This window comes from Hippocampus zosterae, chromosome 20 (assembly GCF_025434085.1).
Source record: "Hippocampus zosterae strain Florida chromosome 20, ASM2543408v3, whole genome shotgun sequence".
NCBI lineage: Eukaryota > Metazoa > Chordata > Actinopteri > Syngnathiformes > Syngnathidae > Hippocampus > Hippocampus zosterae.
In genome coordinates this window covers 5,468,552-5,491,331 of record NC_067470.1, presented here as the reverse complement: position 1 = coordinate 5,491,331, position 22,780 = coordinate 5,468,552, and the positions used below count along the sequence as shown (strand labels likewise).

Below are 22,780 nucleotides of genomic sequence, written 5' to 3'. Positions count from 1 at the left end.
GGCCAAATGGTGCAGTGACCAAACGTTTCCAGCAGGTAGAGAGCTCTACCTCCAGAACGGGAGCGGAACAGGCCTTGAATGTCATGGTGGGACACGTTTGGGATTGTTTGGCCTTGGCTTAGGCCTGGTCTCTCCTGAGTGTCTCTTTAGTTATCTTTGTGTTTGTTTGAAACTGTGCTTTATCGTAATGAACTTACAGCACATTGGAAAGGGAATCATCCCAGCAGCCGCTAGTTGGACCGTGTTGTGAAATGGTTTCGGAATGCCGAAATGACAGTGATGATGTGACAGGCACTCCGATGGCGCCATCCAGAATTCCACCTTAGAGCTCTGCGTGGCAACTTTCCCAAAAAGAGTCCAAAATTCTCCACGGGGTCTTTTCATCGCCTGGTACGTATCTTAGAGAGAATGGCACATCCATTCATTGTTTGTCTTCTTGGAGGACGTGAGCATAAAACGTGATGGATGCATTAGAGAATGAGTCGACGTGGCGAATGAGTCATGGACTCAAGAATGTCCGTTTGTCCGTTTCATATGGCATTTCATTTGAAATTTCAGACTTTGTCCCGTTCTCATTTTGACTCTTGACAGTGCATCAAAAATTGTCTGCGCTGCCAATTGCTGCTTTTCACAGCTCACGCTCAAGTATGTCAGAAGACCCGACAAGAGAAAGGTGGGTCGACCGGCGTAAAACAAGTGATATCAGTGAAATAGCCGAAACATGATGCTTACCTTTTTACTATGGGCATATAAATGATTTTGAATTTGAACGATTAGTTCTGCAACGATCCCAAAATATCTTTTGCTTGACTGAATTAGACTAAACGTGTTATTTCACACGTAACTGGAATCCTCCCCATGTGTGTTTTGTGGCCATGTTTTTTTTTTTTCTACCTCAAGTCATAAATAGAAAGACAACAGGCACGAGAGCGTTAAGAGGCGGCTGTTCCGAGATGCAATTATGCCACACTGTAATTTAAAGCGCCGATCCCAGCAACGTTTAATGACCTTCGGGTTTTGACTCTTGATTGCTTTCGGCGGACAGACATAGTGCATGTTTTCACTCGCGGATTTGTGTCCCAAATGATTAAAACCTACCTGAAAAAAAAAACAGTAATTGGGTCATTTTAAACAACCTGCAAATTTCTTCCTCAGTCACATTTTCCACCATTGCGGGCAAACCGACAAACAAATATGTCTGCGGCTTTTAAGCAGTAAGTCGGCGTGCTGCAATGTATAATTCCAACTTGGTTTACACAGATTTAAGTCGAGAGTAAAAACATCACCTTAATTGAGGGTCACGTCGTGGAACAGAGACTATCGAGATTTAAAAAATCATTGGGACTGTTGTGCTTTGGAGGCGGAGCGATAGCTCTCGCTGGTGAACAATGAGCACCTTTCATAGCCGGAACCGTTGAATGATTAAGTGGCTCGGATGAAAAAGTCAATCGTATGGAAATGTTTTGGCATTTGTTGATTGTTCAGATTGACAGCTCTGCAGCAAACACAAAGTCCAACGCAGAATCCAGAAAATATTTTCAGAACGTGCCTTGCCTGAATGAGACCTCCACTCTAGGGAAGGTCATGGCAGGTAACACAAGTTCACATCAGGTGAGAAGGAAAACCCGCAAAACTTGAGAAAATAAACCCTCTCTGACCTTAATCAAAGTGATTGCATCACTTGAGTACTCAGAAGAGAACATGTTTGCACAAGCTGTTAGTAAAAGTTAAATTCCCCCCCGTTAAATGAAAATAAGCACAAATAAACAATAATTACACAGATCCCCGACTCTTCCTACGGGTCCTGCTGCCTCGTCACCTCCTCCGAATCACTACCTTGAATAAACCCCAAAGCAACACACAGCTGAGGACCTCTGGAGCGTATGACTCATGAGTACATGACGTGACAGGTTTTTATAATGGAAGTCAATGAGAGGGTTGATCAGATGTAATCAGTCGCCGCGTGGCTATAAACGGCCAGAATCCACGTTTTCCGAGTTTTGCAGCACGGATCGCGTTTGCTCCGATCCTGATGGAATAATTGATGTTGCAGGAAAAAAAAAATGTTGGTTTTGTATGCAGATTTTGCTGCGGGCAGTTTGTCTAATGAGAGAAAAACTTAATCTTGAACGTTAGTCAGCCTCGGAATCGCGTGACGAGGACTGTTTTCACCAAGCAACCAAAACCTGCGGTCAAAGGGGACGTTGGGTATATTTAATCATCGTAAATGGCCGGCTGATTTTGAAGGATCGCCTACTCAGGACGATGACAGTCATAAGGCCCAAAAAGTTCCTATTTTCATTTCATTTAAGTGAGCTCTTCAACGACTTTGAGGGCTCATTGCTCAGAGTTGCAACAGCAACCATGCAGATTTCAAACCAGATCCGCCCCAAGATGGCTGTGCCCCACTACAAATTCAAAGGTTGCTATTCTTCATCATGTCCCTCACTTGTTAAGAATGAGCAGTTGGACAGCTGGTGACCGACGGTGCGGAGACCCCACCTGGAGTATGTCGACGCCGCAGCCGTATTAGATGTGGCAAATCAAAGTGATTTGCTGAGGATGCCTCGTTCACTTGCTCCTTGGAGATGTATCGTCAGGCCAGAACTCATTGGATACTAAGCCGTCGCTCAATTGTTTTATGTTATTCATTCATTCATTCATTCATCTTCCGAGCCGCTTGATCCCCACTCGGGTCGCGGGGGGTGCCGGAGCCTATCCGAGTTGTCTTCGGGCAGTAGGCGGGGGACACCCTGAATCGGTTGCCAGCCAATTGCAGGGCACACAGAAACGAACAACCATTCGCACTCACACTCACACCTAGGGACAATTTAGAGTGTTCAATCAGCCTGCCACGCATGTTTTTGGAATGTGGGAGGAAACCGGAGCACCCGGAGAAAACCCACGCAGGCCCGGGGAGAACATGCAAACTCCACACAGGGAGGCCGGAGCTGGAATCGAACCCGGTACCTCTGCACTGTGAAGCCGACGTGCTAACCACTGGACTACCGGGCCGCCTGTTTTATGTTATTCGACTTCAATTTTGTAATGTAATTTGCTGATTTTAGGGCAAATACTTTGGCCACATCCAATATGGCTGACGTGGCGTAAAAACACATTGACGGTTATTCACGATTTCGAGTCATGTAATATGAAGCCGAAGGTATCGTAGAAATTCTCGACAGGAGCTGAGATTCAAACACGAAACCTCAGAATTGTGAATTGCTTTGCATCATATAACGGTCCCCCAATTAAAAAAAAAAAAGTAAATATGAATATCTTTATCATGTTGTGCAAGACGTACCAATGCTGTCTGAGTGAAATGCATTTCATCCAGATGTAATGGTCATGGTTAACTTTTTTTTTTTTTTTTTGCAGCGGCACGGTGCCTCGCCCCCGCCCCCTGAGCCTCCCCGCCCGCCGCCCCTGCCCATGAACCGGCCTAAGCCATCCACAGTATGTTCGCAGGCTCGGCTTGTGTGCGAGGAAACATGAGCAGAGTGACATATTCAGAGTCCCGGGCCGAGCGGCGCAGGTCGCCGGATAAAGCTGCAGAAGAGACGGAGCTCCGTGATTTTGGCCACAACATCTCCGGAGGGGAACATGTGAGTGGGGAATGGGCCGGAGGAGACAGGATTACTGCTCTACACCGCGGACCGACTCCGGAGGAGCCCGGGACAGGTAACGGAAGCGCGCAAGATTGGCTTACCCGTTTGTTGTGCATTCATCGGTTCTTTTATCGCCTCGAATTGGGGATGCGGCGGAGGAGAATTTGCAAGGGGCACTTCAGTGGGGATTCAGAGTTAATTACTGACGTCAATCATACGTGCCGTACTTGAGAACGGAACTGTTCCGTAGAGGCGTAATTAATACACAGTATCAGTCCCACGTGACCGCAGCGCACTTTTATTCCTGCATGGGACACGTGCAATAATGATAATTAACAAATGCAAATGCGATAACCGATTCGACAGCCCGCAGAGTTGTTCTGTGATGCATTCAAAGCGTGCATGCCAATGAATCCACGTTGCATGAACGGAAATTAAATCAGAATTTGCCGCGTGCACTTGTTTTGACTTGATGATTTATCAATCGCCTGCACGTTGTTTTTTTTAAAAAGATGAACGAACATCATGTTGGATATGTTTAATGGTAAAAAAAAAGTTGTTTCAACGCTGGTTTGCTGCAAAATAACAATTGAAGTGATAAAGTCTGATTTCCCGACGTGAACCTGGCAGGAGCGCGCAATTCAGGCTTAACTTTGCATTTAAAAAAGGAATGTTTACACGAGAAACAAACTTTAAATTGTACGCAAACACAACCCAGCAAATGAAGTGCGAAGGCATACGGAGCATTTTATATTTCTACGAAGTACGACTTGAAGTCCACCGTTGCTAAACGCGCCGCATGTCTTTCACAGGGGAGACACTTGCGCCCCGTGTCGCACCCGCGGGGATCTTTTCCTTTTTGCGCAACTCGGGGACGATCTGGCCAAAGATGAACGCCATCGTGTTTAATGAGCTGAGCGGCCAGGTTCTGTTTGAGGACAAGGCCAACGAGGTGGAGAGGAGCAGCAGAAATTACTTGGAAGTCATGGATGGACAACACCCGGACCTTCTCTCCAGCAACCAGGCCATCATGGACAACCAGGCTATCCGACACAGACGGAACGGGTAAGTCAAGCTCCAAGGTCGATCGGGGGCGGGTGGAAACCACTTGCACCCTTAGTTCACTTCGACCACATTTTGAGCGCGTTTGCAGACTAACCCCCCCCCCCCCCAAAAAAAAAAAGAAAACGTGACATTCCCTGGCCTGAACCCTGAAAATATATTTGCTTTACTTTTGGAATCAAGTCGTGGTCTCGTGCTTCTGCGTGCGTCTGTGCGCAATTTAGGCGTGAAGCCAGCGCATCCACATGGTCGAGTTGTAAAGCAGTCTTGATTCAAATCGGACGACCGTCATATTTCCACAATCTAGCATAATTTATGAAGGAGTAGCTGAATGTTTTTTTTTTTTTTTTGCCGGTGTTGTTCATCTCGTTAATACCGGGGTAATAACTAGGTCAGCCTTATTCGGTAGCCGTCTTCCTACATTTCTCCATCTGCTTCCAATAAATACATTTGCCCTTCAACTTTCTGTGTGGTCTAGTCCATCACACAACGACCATGTGTTGGTTTTCCAAGTATTTTATTTATTTTCTTGTGACAGGGAACAGGTGTAAGAAAAGATGGTTTATTGAATTTTGGGGGTTGTTGTTTTTCTTAATTGAGCACATAAGAGTGGGGTATGGGTGTGTGTGTGTGGGGGGGGGGGGTGACCTTAAATGGAAACCTTCAGTCACAGAGTGATATGAGTTTGGGTGCTTGTCAAGTGTCTCTTTAAGTGAACTTTCAATCAGAGATGTAAAAAAAAATGTTTGTGTGTGTGTGTGTCTGCGAGCGAGCAGGGCCGTTGTTTAAAACCAATGTTGAGAACAGGGAGTGAAATGTACTTTTAAGATGTTCATTCCAATCTAGATTACAAGGAAAATATTTGGAGAACACCAACCTCGGGATGAGGTTAGACTTAAATGTGACGTGCAGTGTGTGTGTGGAAGCTTTAAGGGAGATAAAAGGAAGGGCTCAGAGTCCTGCCTGCACCATACTGACATCTGCAGGTTTCTGAAATCCAAAGGTTCTCCTTTGTGCAGGTGAGAGTGAGGCTCTCATAACGCTGCTTGAGCATATCAGAAAAAAAAAGACAGCCTCTTTTTGGAATGGAAAATAATGTTTGGGTTTTAGGGGCTTTTTGCGGGTGCGATGACGACAATATTTGTCTTTAGCGTTGATCGTGACAATGTTGCCGGTCTACCGTATGCTTACTTTTTATGTCAGGGTTGACAATACCTGCACCACCTGGAAGCTGAGAAACATGACCTGCCTCATAAACGAACATCTAATTCCACTCTGTGATCTTTGGTCCACTTTTTTACATCTAGCCAAAGTGTTCACCTCCCGTGTGTCGTTCAGCCTGAGATTGAAATTCCACAACATGGAAAACAAATATGTCTTCGATAGTTATCTGATGCCCCGTGCACCCTCCAGATGATCGGTTTCATGACAAAAATGATAGAGAATCTCGCTTGCACATGCTCTCACTAGACACCGCGTGTTGGTGACACAATTTAATGAGATACTACGTCACAATTCTGATCTGTTCTACGTTCATTTCACGATACGTTTATTATTCCGGTTGTAGTCTGCTGCGGTGTGCGCCACTCGACACCGAGAACATTCAGTTTTTGCCTCAAAGCTCCAATGAAACAAAAATAAACACTTTTCCGTGTGATGGAGTGCGGTTCGACGCTACTGTAAACTACAACCACAAAAATAAATGCGTTGTTTAAATGAATACCTTTCTGACAAACAGCGTCACTCACAACGGAGCGTTCTTTTCTTTGTCAGAGGCAGAATTTCTGTTCCAACTCTCGTTGCGGAACCGGAATCATCATCCAGGTTGATGTGGCTCGTGATAAAATGGCATTTGTGCACAACCTATTGGACTATCTATATAAATCAGCATGTATTGTATTGTATTGTATTGTATTGTATCACTGGCTGACCTTTTTGACCTTTCAGGGGTCGTCCCGGTGGCAGCAAAGTGCGACACAAGCGTCAGGCCCTGCAAGATATGGCGCGGCCGCTCAAGCAATGGCTGTACAAGCACCGAGACAACCCTTACCCGACTAAGACGGAGAAGATTCTGCTGGCTTTGGGTTCACAGATGACCCTGGTGCAGGTGAGGATCGTGTTGCACTCATAAGCCACTTGAAGCCACACCGTCAACATTGATCAATAATAGATGGTTTTTATTGGCTGTCCGACATGTGGAGGGTGTTAGGTGCAGAAAATATGAGATGAAACTGTCTGGAATTCCTTTTAGTAACTGGACTGTTTTGGTGTGTCGAGTCTGAGCAGACGTTTTGATCAAGTTTTTGTCCCACCGTGGATGGGGATATGTTGAAGAGTCAAAACAATAACGTTGTTTTTTCCGGACTCTCCTTTTCATTTCTTTGTCAGGTTTCCAATTGGTTCGCCAATGCCAGGAGGCGGCTGAAGAACACGGTGAGGCAGCCCGACTTGAGCTGGGCACTTCGGATCAAGCTTTATAACAAGTATGTTCAAGGCAATGCCGAGAGACTGAGCGTCAGCAGCGATGACAGCTGCTCGGATGGTACGTTTCAAATACGATATACTGTCTCATCCTGCGCACTATACTTTCTGTATGGTCTTTTGAAATCTTTTTTATTGTCTGTATTCAAATTAGAATTGAGTTGTTGTTTTTTTTAAGTTAAACAAGCAATTGCGGGAGACTGTTCAACAGTTAGTTTAGTTTGGATCTTGAATTGAATTTTATCAGTACAGTGGTAGGCCTACATTTGCTGAGCTTTGAGCATGTCCACCTTTTCATCAAAGGTTCTTTCTGGGGTTTTAATCTCAATTTGGACATTTTTTTTCTTCAGTCACTTTTCTTCCTCATTCCACATTCCAAAAGTAAAAAAAAAAAAAAAAGACTCAAAATGTTCCATAGGTGTGAAAGTGAGTGTGGATGTTATGTGTTATCTATTGACTGATGAGGTGCAGTGCAGGGTCATAAGTAGTTTGAAAATGGCCGGACGGATTGCTGAGTTACATGAGTCATTTGCATTAGCGCTCACGCAGACTTCATTCTCGTTCTCGATTCTGGTTCAAGTTTTGCATCACACTGTATTTCCCTGAAAATACAGGCCTACAAATGACTGCTGATTGATTGATAACCAACGTATTTCATTCCCGAGCTTAGCAGAGTTTAATTCTCCCAAGTCTACACCCCCCTACATGGCTTGGGTTTCCAGTCCCCAAATTGATCTAGTCTGTTCATATAAAGCCAGTGTGAACCCCGCGTGACCCAGCCGCTCTTCTTATATCATAACATTTCTTAGCCCTCGTCGTAAGCCTTTCAGGACACGGGAGAAGCAAGTACAAGGCCGAACGTTGTTCTGAGTACAGTATACGCCATATAAAGTATTCTACGGCAAGCGTGTGGCCTAGCCGAGAGTCGCGGAGGCTGGCCGGCTGCAACGTTGTTATTAAGACACCCCGCTGAGCCAACGTCTGTCGCCCAGTCTGCAATTGGGAATGACTGACTTTCTTTAAGCTATGTACTTAACTGCAAACATTTGAATTGTAAGAATTGCTTCTTGCAAGCCACCGACAGGGACAGAAAACATTGCGCGGGGAATAAATACATAAACAGAAACCGTACAGCATATACTCGCACGGTGAGGGATTGAAACAGAGAGGAAGAGCGCTGCGGCGGGAGTAATCTTTAATTAGGTCCTTCGAGAGGCAGAGGCCGAGCGTGCGGCTGCAAAGGAATGCGCGCATGTTGTTTGCATTGTGTCCGCCACATGCCATTGTACCACCAGTGGCTCGCTTTATCTCCCGGACTCTTCCCCCTGTCACATTATGGTTATGAAGTTTTCCGCAGCCATATCCCACATTTGACCCGTACACCGAAAGGCCCGCCATTATTTTTAAAGTCTATGCTTTTGCTTCAGGGGCTATTTATGTGGAGATGCGACCCCGCTGACCCGTTGACCGCTCTTATTTGTCAACTCCTCCGGCTTGTTTCGTAGCCACTCTTGCGCACCCAAAGAACATTTTTGAGATGTTTGAAGGTTTATTTAGAGAGGTGCCAGACTTGGATGCCGGCCATGTGATCATAACGGCAGATCAACATTGTTTGGATGGACTTTAGAATAGAAATGGACTTTGAGAATCTCTGCTCAGGCTGCGCAGTGAGCGGACAGCGAGTCCCTTCGTGAGCTGTAATCATAACTTGGCCTAGACGCCATCTAACCTGCCCAATCAACAACAGGATCCAGAGTGGAGCTCTTGATTTTCCTCCTGATATCGGATTTTCCAGAACTTTTTTTTATCTACTTCCCCTGCTTCTTTCATCAGAGTTCTCATTTAATTTGATTACCTTAGCAGTGCGCAGTGCCATGGATCGTACTGTAAGCTTTCTGCAGACGGAAATAGAGGGGCAATGTGTTTTAAATGGAGAGGAAACAATCTCCAGTCCGTTATGGATTGCTCTCACATTTCTCCGCTGCTTTATTCTCTTGAGTGGAATGCCAATGGAAATGAAACAGAAGTTCATTTTTATTGAGCTTTTCAGCGCCGCACAAGTGTGTGCGCACGGACCGCCCTTCGCCCAAAAAAATGACGCGCAATTACTTTTTAAAATAAAATACAGTATTAGTCACCCTCGTGGCATCGAAAAGTGTCATTAAAAAATCATAAAGAACAACATATACAGTATTATGGTAATAATTACTAGTGACTTCATCTCGCTAAGACCAATATATTGCACTCTTGACTGACATCACAGTAGTATCCATCCAACTACGTGTCTGCAATTGTGACTCAAATTCTACATTTGACTTGTTTGAGTTTGCCACCGTTGCGGACGTTGTATCGGTCTGTCGTGGTGAAGAAGGAGCTGAGCCAAAGGGCGAAGCTCTCAATTTACCGGTCGATCTACGTCCCAACCCTCACCTATGGTCACGAGCTATGGGTCGTGACCGAAAGAACGAGATCCCGGATACAAGCGGCTGAAATGAGTTTTCTCCGCAGGGTGTCCGGGCTCTCCCTTAGAGATAAGGTGAGAAGCTCAGTCATCCGGGAGGGGCTCAGAGTCGAGCCGCTTCTCCTCCACATCGAGAGGAGCCAGATAAGGTGGCTTGGGCATCTGATTCGGATGCCTCCTGAGCGCCTCCCCGGTGAGGTGTTCCGGTCATGTCCCACCGGGAGGAGACCCCGAGGAAGACCCAGGACACGCTGGAGAGACTATGTCACCCAGCTTGCCTGGGAACGACTCGGGATCCCCCGGGGAGAGCTGGAAGAAGTAGCTAGGGAGAGGGAAGTCTGGGCTTCCCTGCTAAAGCTGTTGCCCCCACGACCCGGCCCCGGATAAGCGGTAGAAGATGGATGGATGGATGGATGGATGGAGTTTGCCATCTAAGTTTCTACATTTGTGTTTGTTCGCATAGCTTCCTTATTGTGATAATGAGCCATCACAAATGGATCTACCTATTGTTTGTGTGCCTTATATATCCAGAATACATTAATAAATAGTGGACGTACCGTATAAAGCACGAGTATATGACTTCACCGCGTTTGGAAGATTCCTCATGTCTTCGCATGATTTTTCCATCTATCAGATGGCGACAATCCTCAGAGGAGCCAGAACACTGCCGTGGAGTTCACCAAGCCCATGTACCAGAGTGTCATTAAGAAGGAAGGCTCGACCATGATGGGCATGGCCATGGGGATGGGAGCGGGGCTCCCCTCGGCCACCGAAGCCGCCTCGCTGGCCGATGACTACGTGTCGCCGCCCAAATACAAGAGCAGCCTGTTGCACCGCTATCTCAATGACTCACTGCGTCATGTCATGGTGGCCAACGCCGTCATGGACGCTCGCAAGAGGAACCACTCCGGCTCCTTCAGCTCCAACGAGTACGACGACGAGTTGCTCTCGCCGACCTCCTCGGAGGCAGAGGCGAACTTTGTTTATCGCGCTGGTAAGGAGCCACGTTTCTTGCATTCCTTCTCCGTCTTTCGTTCCGTGTCTCCTCCATCTGCACACTTTTGTTTTACTTTTTGCAGCTGCAGTGTTATTCATAAGCCTGTTGATCACACTCACTTCCCCCTACCCGTTGTTGTATTTGACGCGGCGCTTGTGTTGAGGAATGTGATTTTCTTAATGCAGTTATGAGTCCCACTTGCACACATGTTCGCACATGGAAGCACACACTCTCAGCAGACAAGGAATTCCCTCCAGCCAGCTCCTCTGAGCAGGCTCTTAGCAAGCCAGACACAACAAGGCTATATGGAACATGCTCTCCCCTAAGACTACCGTTTGGCCTGCTTTTCATCCTTTCCACAAGGTCCCGTGGAGAGAGTAGACGAACGCATTTCTTCTTTAAAGCTCACACGCGGCATTATTTTTTTAAAAACATTCTCATCAACTATCCGGTGATCCTTTTCGAAATCTCTCTTCAATAAAGCCACGCTAGACTGAACTGCCACAAAAAAAACCCCAAAAATTGGACCTGCCATTCTGGCTTTTGGACACTATAATTGACACTGACTGTAAAAATCAACATGCTATTCTTTAGACAGATTCTGATGAAATTTATATTCAGACATGACTCCTGACCACCCATGGCTACCACATAGCTGTAGCTCACCGACGGCTCCCTTTAAATTATGGACCGGTCTCGTAGGGGCAAAATGGAGGAAAATAATCATTAAATAGCACTGCATTGGCCCCAAGAGAGGCCAGCCCACCAGTCATCTGACCTGTACGCCAGATGGCCAGTCCAGCCCTGGACATGATTTCCGCCAACCAAACTAAATATAAAAAACGTATCATATCCAAACAGACTTCTAATAATTCTTGATAATTACAATCCTCCCCTATGATTGACTGGCAATAAATCCAGCGTGTCGTCTGCTTTTCCTCCAAAGTCAGCTGGCGTAAGTTGAGCACACAGTTGCCCCGGACAGCGGTATAGAAAGTTGTTAAATGGATGTAATCGAGCTTGCTTGCACATAAAGTCACAAATGATCAACGAAAGGTCATTATATGTCAGGAATCTAAATCTGTAATCGTCCAGTAGTATTATGAGTGTCCTATAAAATGTTGTTCTACAGATTGGAAAACAATGTACCGGCCAAGACAAAGCTTCATATTGCCCGGTTTGTTATTTTATTGGACAGAAGAATGAAGTGAACAGTAATCCTCCCTATTCATAAGCCATCCACGTACTTCATTTTGAGAATGTATGAAAAAATAAACGTGAGAAGATAATGTTTAACGGTGAAACCGTAGATCACAAACACAGCTCAGCGAACATTGCAAACGAACTATTCCAGCTTTTAAGACTTCTTCCCACATCCCAAAAACATGAATTGTTTTTGTAATTTGGGACTCCACCGGTGTGAATGTGCATGGTTGTATATATCAGTGCAGTATATCAGCTGAGATGTGCGATATGAAGCAGGCTAGAGAATGGATGCATGGATCATGGATGCTGAATTAAGACATGATTTGAATGCAACACTTTGTATATAGTTGGCATCGCTAACAAATACAGTCTACAAAAGTATTTTCACAGACGTTTCACACTGTGGCTCATCCAAACTGTGAAGTCCACATCTGTGCTGGTTCTTCTTCAAATATCGAGCCCCTTTTTTAATTCAGTCTTTGTAACCAATAGTCTTTTTTTTTTTTTTTTTTTTTTTTTTACATTGTGGTTAACATGGACACGTTCTGCAGCAGTGAATGGATCTTAGAAGCCTGTTTTGTTCAAAATTCCTCACATGGACAAATGTGGTTTTTATTATCGGAGCAAGGGGCTGTGTGTGTGCGTGTGTGTGCGTGTGTGTGTGTGTGTGTGAAAGAGAGAAAAATAGGAATGAAGACAAAGTGTGGCTTGAATTTAAATGGTGGAATCCAATTCAAGGACAACTGTATTGAACTGTGTGGATGTTTTTAATAGTGAGTAGCTTCTTCATATTAATGTGATATGTTGGCTTTGGTACAAATAATCAAAAAAGCTTTTACTTTACACAAGTAAAGTTGTCTGAGGACAAGTGACTCCTCTGATCCGAGCATGCGCTTCAGAAAATCTGATTTAGCTTATTTCCACATATTAGATGCCTGCCCTCATATCAAGTGTGACATTTCAATTTGTGAACGGAGCTCTGAGAATGTATCTGTTCAAATTTTGATCAGACTTCAAATTTTAAGTTGCCACCAGTCTATGGGAAACCACTATCACTTATGAAAGGTAAGCAGAGCTGCACACCAGGGTGAGCAGTGGCTCATACGTACTGCAGAATAGGCTGATGACTGTTAAAACAAGGTTTTTAAAAAAGTGCAGTTCATCTTGATCCTTGGAAGATTTTGACCAAAGCTTGTCACACACGCGAGCATTTTTTGACATATGAGAGCAGATTTTTTTTTTTTGGAGGGGGGGGGGGGTTCTAATATGTCTCCTTTGAATGAATGTGTTGGCAGTAAATCTGAATGAAATAGGAAGTTTAGGTTTTCATCATTTTAACTTGAATTTCATTTTCCCAAGTTAAATAAACACACGGCATTTTGCATGGCAATGCGTCGTCCATTTTCAGTCGAGTGGGACACAAAAACAGAGGACAAAAACACATTGCGTTTCTTTTGGCACATTCTTTTTAGGAATTCCTGCTGACATATCAGTTGTGATTGGTTGAGGCAGAAGTGGAACCCCTGGCAACCATCACGCCATTGGCGAAAAAAAAAAATCATACATTAATGATGTCGTGAACCAGCAGTGTTATCTCTGACTACAGAGGGCAGTCAGACGTGGCAGGAGATGGAGGGTTTAGATTTACTTCGATGGAAATCTAAACTTCTGCCAGCTTAAAATGACTTGCGCGTGCGCGCACACACACACCTACCATTCACAAGCTTGACACACAATGTCCAGTACAAACACACACACTTAGAGTCCAAAGCCTTTGGGGAATTTCATTGAAGGCAAGGAACAGTAGAATTCCATCGCACATGCCAGGCGTTGATGCCAAATGACCCTTTAATGGGATATTAAATGGCAGGAATCTGGCTGAATGTTTTTCTTCTTGCTCGGTACTAGATTTCTCCCCGTCCGGTGTCGTATAGATCATTATTCGCCAAATAAGTCCGAACGTTCTTGCCAGAAGCGACTGAGTGATCTCGGTCAGACACATTACACAATGTTGACAGAGGCGTATTTGGCTAGAATTTCGACTTTATGGACTTGAGGTTGATGAATACAGTAGCCAGATGGTGAATGTGGCGCAAGTGATTTCATTGATGTGGAAAAGACGTGAATTCCTGAGGCAAGTGGCTAACCGGCAGGTTTCGCGTATTATTATCAGGGGCCATGCTGGTTTCAACTTGGACTTCTGGTTTAAGATGTCAATGGCTGGGATGGATGATTAATAGAATCGGTTGTCTGTCAACATTTTATACGTAAAAATGTGCGTGTGTGTGTGTATGTGTTTATATGTAAATGTTTATGTACTGTGTGTCTCTCCCATGCCATGAACACGATCTTGAGTGCCCTCTTTTCAGACCACATTGTAGTCTGCAGTGACGTAACAACAAAAAAAACAAAAAAAACAAAACACACACAAAAAACAAAAAAACGAGTATGTTCTTCAAGGAGTGGCGGATCCAACGGTGGGAAACGACTGAAAATTGGCGGAATTGCGGTCTGACCCTCTTTCTAACCGTCACTCCTGCGGCGATGTGGGCGGACCAATGCAGACATTGTTTAAAGAAATCTCATCCTGAGGCCTCTCAACCTGATCATTTTTAAATCGTCAACTTGGCACGCCCAAAATCAGATCATCACATTCAGAGAACACAGTTGCCCGCTGCCCTCGTCTGTGAAGGAAGCGGTTTCCATTCCCTCGTGAGCGGTGCGTCTACAACAATACGCTGAGATTAAGGAGAGAGGAAGCTTTTATGAGGACGTAGTATTGCTTGTCAAATGAGACTATTTTAGTGGATGCCATACACAGCGTACAACAAGTTGAGTGGACCAATTGTCACAAGAAGCATCACGCGCTTTCATGCAGATTCTCTCCCATTCAGGAAGCTCCCATGAGCAAATATAGTAAAAATTGATCCAGCTCAAGAGAGACTCCGATATTAATTCAGCATAACATTCAAACATCAAAAAGAGTTCAATTTTTTTGATTGAAGAGCTTTGCCATCCTGGCTTATTGTATAAACCATAACAGAAATATATCCTTCATTTTGTTAGTTTAGGACAGCTGTGTCTTACAGTACTCTCATAAAATGTTTTCGCATTGTACCGTGAATTTTTTGTAACTTTTGGCATGACCATTATTGTGTGACATCATATGTTTGCATCTCATTGAGGTCAGAATCAACCAATTTTCTCAGATTCTCTTGCCCTTCTCCAAGTTTGAGGATGGAAATTTCCGACTGTCCAATTTTGTGGGGGACACTTTAGTTTGAAATACGTGTCTTTGAACAAAGCATGAGCTCACATGACAAGAACGACCTATTCCCTTAAATAATAGCATCAGCTCAAACAGTTCTGGCAGTTCTACGTTCCATTCCGATTGTCTCATAAACGTAACATTTGTATGTCGACTCGTCTACGAACAGCAGGCTGTTTGTTAGCCCTATAAACAACCCTTCGTGCAAATCAAGGTCTCCACTCGAACAGGCACCTCCTTCAAATAAACACTAAGTGCTCCCTGCGGTGCGGCACATAAACACTCCTGGCCGCTATTTGAGCAAAGACAGTCCTGCTCAAAGCAACTCATTTGTACCTGCTTTGGTGTCAAGCGCCTCGGTAAGAGTTTCATCGTTTCATCACTGGTGGACCTGTGGTGAAGGTCGTTGCGGTGCGACTCCCGCTGTTGACGTTTGAATCTTCCGTCGAGATCATTTTTGTCTGACTTGTGTTGTCAGGCGACATGACATAAAGCCCCGATCTTCCTCATCATGGAAATGACGGTCTGTTGTTTGTCCGCGGCGTCCCTGCAGCAGTTTGCCTCGCCACACACACACAAAAAGAGGAGACACTGGCTTTGACGATATATTTACTTCTCTTGTCTTCTCCTTCTGGCTGATTTACTGGAGCCCTGATTACGCTCTGTTTACCGGCACACGTAAACACAGCGACAACTTGGCAGCCTTTAAACAGCGGAAACAAGCTTGTTTCTTCATCTTGCTCAGGCGAGTTCCTCACTTCTGTTGACGGCCGGCAGTGTGACATCTGCCAGACGCTCACGGCAACAAAGTCGTGAAGTGCGTGACGGTGTCATTTCCGAGCACTGTCTCGGTACCGGTCAGACGGCCTGGGCCTGCCGAGTTGTCACTTGACTTGCACCTTGTTTCAAGTCTTTGGCTCGATGAGCGCAAGTGACTGATTCACACGGGCAGCATAAGTGTGCCTCGGACAGAAATGGCCGCGAGGACAAATAATAAAGCGGAGTTGGCGGAGTGCAGGCGACAGACCGGTCTTGACATTGTTAAACATACAGATCATTAAGGAAAACAGTGAAACCGAACAAGCCCAAAGGCATCAGCGGGTCCTTCGGTGTCGCGCCTCCTAATCAAGGCGGTGGCTTGGTTTCAAATCAGAAACCACATCAGGAGATGTCGTTAGATCTGGCGCGGCGGCCCCGTCTCCTTCCTCTTTGATTTGAAGTTCAAACCTGCGTCCAGGCATTTCACATCTGCCCATCCAGCAATTTGAACGGGACGTCGGTAAAAGTTGCGTCATGGCAAAGGCGGTAAAAGTGGTTAATATGTTTTCCATCCAACGGCCTATGATGACAGTAACCCCTGACTCATATTTCGGCTGAACTGAGACATCCAAGGGACTTTATAATTACACAGTGATCTGTTCAAGTCTTGACCTACAGTTGCAGGTTCGCGTCGAGCAGAATGCCGATGAGCTGTTTCAGTGGAAATCTGTTCACCTCATTTCCTCCCTTCTCGATGTCCAGCCTGGAATTTGGTGCGTTTTCACGACCAGAAAAATCGTGATTTTTGAAAACCTGTCGGAAAGATTTCATTTTGACTTTACATCTATCAATACACCATTGCCGAACGCCTTGTCGTAGTTAGCCACTCCTGCAAATGTATTTATGTATAATATATTATAATACATTAGATTATATCAGTACAGGCTTGAAGAAGGCCAACCGTAATTATAACAAAGCTAACAGCAACACGTATTAAGGTGTCTTCGGAGACTTACGCTCTGCTTTTTAAGCAGCATGTAAAATTTAGAAACTTGACACTGAGGCAGGATGAGCTCCCCGACCCTGCCCGAGGCTCGCCACACATCGTCAATATAAAAGCGTGCGTTTATTTGTGGTCGCTATGCGGACCTTCCCACGGTTTGCACGACGGCGCATCGGGCTTGTTTATTGTTGTATGTTGCTAACAACAGCACCACATGGGAATGATGATTTTGGGCCACACTCATCCGAACAGGTGTAACCTCATCCTCTCTTTAATTTGTCAGCCCCGATTTATTTTCCTCTCATTTTCACGAGGTTTCATGTTTTTTGCGGGGTTTTTTCTAACTTTTTTGCCCTCTTTACGCCCTCCCACCATCACCCCGCAGGGATGTTAAGTGAGCTCGTATTTTTGGACTTGCAGCCCCATGCCAGAAACCATCAGACTTCTTAGTTTTCCCCCTTCGGTGTTGCGTGACACCCCACTGACAATGGAGCCCAAAGGCAACAGCGACAACATCTACTCCAGTCTTCAGCAGTAAAGCAGGGAAGCAAGAAAAAAAAACAGGAAAGAGAATGACAAAGATAATAGTTGTTAGTCATTCAGTGGAGATTTGTATTCTCTTTGGCATAGCTTTTGTTTTAAAATATGTGACTTTTAGCTGTTTTAGGCATTTGGCTGGTTGATTGTTGAGTGAGCAGCATTACCCAAAGCTGATTTCCACAAAGCTATAAGAAAGATCTCTTTACATTGATGTGCATATCCAGGGGAGAATGCAAATATTTTAGATTTTCTTTTTTCCAACATCTAATGTTTGGATTTTAGGCTTCTATAGCACCATTCGGCACGCTTAGACAGACCAGGTGAAGCCAGCTAAGACCGGGGAGTCACATATGGGAAAAATAAAGATGTTCTTTAGGTTACTCTACATCTCCCCTTGTGGGGATGAGAACAGGAATAATTTGGGTCACATGAGTTCTTCTTTTGCATCGGGCTGATAAGGCTCCACGGGCCTGTGTACTCGATCTTGCTGGCCTACATTAAATAGACCGACCAACAAATACTGCTCTGTTTTGCCGACTGCTAATACCGGTGGTAGTTTGGCCGTTGTAGATTGTCCAATGGATGAGCAAACTTGCCATATCTGTTCTCTCACTTGGTTTTGTCTGTACAAAAAAAGCGGCTTGACCAAAAGTGGCTATTCCGAATCATAAAACCGTCTGGGTCTGTCATGCTGGATGTTCTTAGTGGATCGCTGCCTCACACATACTTAAAACACTTTCAAAGGTGGATGGAAAGACACACACCCGGGCGGACCGTCTGCCCACAATTTGGCCCCACATGTTGCCCGGCTTTCATGTCGCTGAAGTCGAGCAATTCGCTGCCAACGAGTATCCAAACACTGAGCTAATATATCATGGGGGAATATAAACATCATCTGAACATCGGCCCTATCATTACACCACTGTGATGATGGTGAATGTTGCCAATCCACAGTCAGGCAGAGAGAACAGATGGAAATGGAATGAACAGGATGCATTTACTCTCTTCAAGTATTGACCGTGTAGTCACTCAAACTATACAACGCCAAACAATGAGAGAGAGAGGAGGGGGGGGGCAAAAAATAACAGAAGTTGAAGAAGACCTTGGATGCATTAAAAGTTTTCATAAAAATATTCTGGACTTGCAGAAGAGTTGCTGGTCAGACAGAGCATAACGCCAAACATTGACAGGAAGTCTTTCATTTATTTTGGCTGGCAGCTACCGAAATGGTCCTTGTCCAGTATCTGGATTCAGGCTTGTTACAACACTTCCTCGCAGAGGTGAAGAAGTAGAGCACAGACAAGTGAACAATGTCAATCAAAGAAAATGCCTCTCTGATCAAGCCAAATCAAGACTGAGCACTGATAGGACATCGGGGGTAAGCCAGGGGATTTCATTGGAATGCTTTGAGGGACTTTGATTTTGTGGTTTGTACACTTGTGCCGACGTTCTCCTCGTCTTCTGTCCGCCAGCCATTTGAGAATCGTACTGTGAAGTCGTATTTCTCTCTACGGAATATGCAACGGAAAGGAAATGTTCAAATCAGACACACGTTCACCCTCCTCCTTGTAAAGCAACGCCTTCACTGTGTGTCAATGTGCAATAAGCAGAACACAGAGAAGCACTTGGAACACTTAACGCTGCGATGCAAAAACAGAACAAACAAACTTCTTGGGTCCAGCTCACCATGACCCAAATGACAAGCGATACAGAAAACAGGCTTATAAGCCTTTTCTCTCGTTTGAAACAACGGCATCGAAAGTAAATGAGACTGGCAATTGCTAATGTATTTCAATGCTCTGAGAAAGAAAAACACAGGTACCGGTATGTAGAAAAATATATATTTTTTGGGGGGGGGACTAAAAATACAATTGGCTCTCTTTCAAATGTTTTTATGTCTGTAAATCCTCTGTACCTAGTCAAGACTGAGCTACTTAAAGTCTCCCAGGGCTTTAGCTGTGTGTTTGGGTAGCTTAAAGAAAGCGACTGGCGAAGATATCCAGATGCTCGGCTCTCTCTTCAATGCCTCCGCCAAGCCAAAAGTGTGTCATCGTACTCTCAACTGCAAGCAAAACACAGTTCGGGTCTCGAGCTCGTCACTCAACACGGAACACACGCTGACATGCTTTTTTTGCTGTTCCTCTCCTATTCAACAACATCTTGAAGTAAACACGCCGGTTGCCCTGAAGAGAAAGTTGGTTAGATCGTCTAATGACAATGTTATTGCCTGCTAATGATTTACATATGAGATAATGATTGCTTCCATTTTAGGAGGGGGTGGGGGGGGGGGGGAGAGAGTGCTCACTGACTCACGTTGCAACGTCTTTCACGCTCAGTCATTTGCTAAACGATTTCCTCACAATTACATTGGCGGGGGCCGAATTGTTTTTGAACTAAATATTACAGAATGGAGTCCATGAGTCACGAGTCTCAATCCTATTAGCCACTTTCTTTCCTGCTGGCTTTTTCGGAAATATTCTTATCCAGAAAGCACAAAGTGATACCTAGAAACCCAGCGCACAATAAATCACTTGAATTTAAGTCATTCTATTTCCTCTTTCAGAAACAGCAGAGCACGGATCAAGTAAATATGACAAGTGAGTTCACCATCCTTTGTCTTACCTATTCTTTTTGCCAGGGGGTGGAAAGGGGGGGGGGGGTAAAAAGATGCTTAATGCTAATGTTCTTTAGGCTACGACCCCCCGCCCCCGCCCATGAATGATTTCAACTCTTAATCTCTCTCCGCTCACTGTTTTTGTTTCCTTCACGGCCCACGTTTGTCATCAGCGGTGGCGTCAGAGCCGAACACAAGGAGAAGGTGAAGGGCAAAGATGAGACGTACTGGAAGGAGATCAATGCCGCCATGGCCTTGACCAACTTGGCGCAGGGGAAGGACAGTGCCCCCGGGACCACCAGCTGCATCATCCAAAAGTCTTCCCATATAGCGGAGATCAAGACTGTTAAAGTGCCACTTGTGCGCCGTTATTAGCTCCGAGGCGAGCCTCCTCATTCTATGCAAACATTCCTGTTTTGGCAAAGCATTCATAAGAGGACTATTATGGAAGGACGACGAAATATTTTGTCGGTTTCAAAGTGTCTTCAGTGGGACTCGTTCCGTGCTGACGTGCAAACAGCGTCGGCAACTTGTACTGCAGTATTTCCTTTAGCCAGACACTTTTGTTTTGTAAAATTAACTTATTTTACGGAATGACTTTTCCCTCCTATTTTTGATGCTCAATGTGTATTTTGCCAAAGTGACTTTTGCTCTTGTAAATGCAAAGCACAGATGCGAGTCGTGCCTCTCTGGAATTTGTGAAGGATTATTTGACCGATGTTTGGTGTCACTGTCGTGATACAGGAAGTGGAAGTGTGTGCCTTGAAAGACCAAATGAGGTCATCAATCATTATTGCACACACACACTCGCACACAAACACGCATGCAGACAGACACGCATATCGTGCGGTTAACACTTTGTTACAAAATAAGCCCAAGTCGTTTCTTGAAGGTGTCCTGTTTATTTTGACTGATGTCCTCCGTTTGACTGTAAACTGAAGCATGTTTTGTCGGTGCCGGCAGCCCAACAATGACACTTAGGTACGCAGATACGCGGCGCTAACGTGAGCAGCGCGTCGATAAGGAACTAAGGGACGCGTCTCATCCTTGGATTGTGTCTTATTAGTGACGACGCTCCCTCTTATCGGAACATAACATGCATAAGCTGGACCGAAATCAAGCGAGGCTCACACGTGCGGTGACACAAATATGCACACGGTACAAACGTAACCCCTGATCTGTAAAGGGATTTTTTTTTTCCTGGGGTCATTATCAGAATGGCATTGGTTTATTCTCTTTTTCTTTTGTATTGTGCTCACGAATAAGATATGAGGGGTGAAAAAAAAAAAGAAAACACGACAACTCCCACCACCCTGCTTCATCCTCAGCTGTTCAACATTACATTCAAAATTGCTGTTTACAAGAAGCCGGAAGGACACGTTTAAACATTTGACTTTTTACCCCTTCTGTTTCTTTTTTTGTTTGTCTTTACGTACGTGCATTGCAGTAGTATCTCATCTTAAATGTTTTTTGTCATTGCTAATCTGTACACGTGTGGTCGTGGATGTTTTTGATCAGGCTTCTGTACATGGTTTTTACGCCAGCCTACCACATTATGAAGGGCTTCTTTGACATTTGACGAAAAGAGGCACTTTCATCCAAAGTACCGACCTGCTTGCCAATCCAAAGTTTGACAAAGTGGAGATGATCAATCAGACTTTTTTTCTTTTTCTTCAGGGTACTGTGTATGGGTGTCATGATGGAGTATCTGAGCCGCGATGAAAACAAAAGAGAATACGTGACGGGTCAAGTCGAATCTGAGAGCAACAGCCACCGTTTATCTCTACAGACCTGCCATATGCAAATATAAAAAAAGAACCCAAACGTTTTGTTAATTTACATTAAACCGCTCAGACTGATGACGGTGTTCATTTTCATCCATTTTTTTTTGAAAACCACTTGTCCTTATTAGAGTCTCAGCTGAATTTGGGCAGGAGGGCGGGGTATACTTCTCAAATAGCTGTCAGTCAATCACATCTTTTTATGAAACTTCAAAGGATATCCGGTCGCTACGATTGTAACGTTGAGGTCTTTATCCTCCCCCCCAAAAATCCGACTTGGGTTATCTTTTCGGCGAGGGCTTAATACTCCATCGTGTCAGAATGTACATTCCTTTGTAAATTGTGCAGTTTTGTTTTGTTGTGTTTTGACAACCCAGACTGTGATTATGGTCAAGGATTTAGGAGAGGGAGCAATGCTGCACAAAGTAACTTTTTGACCTTTCTACATGAATGTGCAAATAGTTAAAATCATGCACTTATGAACACGTCTTGTCATTTAATCGAAAGCCTTTATTGGGAACGTGCCTTTTTACACAAAGTCCCAAAAAAAAAAAAAAAAAGAGAACCCAATATTTTTCATCTTCACATGCTGATGGATGTTGAAATGAATCACACTAGCTCACCCCAAGGCACTATTTACACAGTGGGGGCCACATGTGTTTTTTATACACCTGACCCAGACAGGGTAGCTGCAGGGTAGCAGTTTGGGGCTGCTCCTTGTGTTTCTAATCGCAACCCTCACACCTCACACGATACCCACTCTCTGGGTGGAGATTGTACAAGGCAGGGGGCCTATTTTCCAGTGAAGTGTTTGTTTCTGTGTTCAATTCCACCCACAGTCCATCCTCAAAAGTGACACACACACAGAAGGGTTTCTACTGCTAAAACGTCGGTGCTGTACACGCCTTTCTCTTGGCTGCGTCCCACGAGAAATGCAAGGCAACAAACATTATATAAAGCCTATAAATTATTCTTACTGACTTTGTAAACATGAAGAAAT

The 22,780-nt window shown here is 44.7% G+C and overlaps 1 protein-coding gene across 2 annotated transcripts; it reads left to right on the top strand.

Moving 5' to 3' along the window:
- Positions 1-3,408: 3,408 nt before the first annotated feature.
- On the top strand, positions 3,409-22,402 carry mkxa (mohawk homeobox a). 2 transcript variants are annotated; one of them, XM_052053768.1, is made up of 7 exons: positions 3,409-3,681; positions 4,421-4,673; positions 6,618-6,777; positions 7,059-7,212; positions 10,247-10,606; positions 19,949-19,982; positions 20,173-22,402. In XM_052053768.1, exons 1-7 carry the CDS (start codon positions 3,459-3,461, stop codon positions 20,372-20,374), a joined length of 1,386 nt encoding a protein of 461 aa, XP_051909728.1. In that variant the 5' UTR covers positions 3,409-3,458; the 3' UTR covers positions 20,375-22,402. The 2 variants fall into 2 exon arrangements, with proteins under 2 accessions (XP_051909728.1, XP_051909729.1); XM_052053769.1 differs by lacking the exon at positions 19,949-19,982 and having other exon boundaries at positions 21,677-22,402.
- The last annotated feature ends 378 nt before the right edge of the window (positions 22,403-22,780 follow it).

Bases quoted from the DNA above. Each gene is read 5' to 3' on its own strand.
- mkxa (XM_052053768.1), top strand. From the start codon at position 3,459: ATGTTCGCAGGCTCGGCTTGTGTGCGAGGAAACATGAGCAGAGTGACA. The intron at 3,682-4,420 runs GTAACGGAAGCG...TGTCTTTCACAG, and splicing joins TCCGGAGGAGCCCGGGACAG to GGGAGACACTTGCGCCCCGT. The intron at 7,213-10,246 runs GTACGTTTCAAA...TCCATCTATCAG, and splicing joins CGATGACAGCTGCTCGGATG to ATGGCGACAATCCTCAGAGG.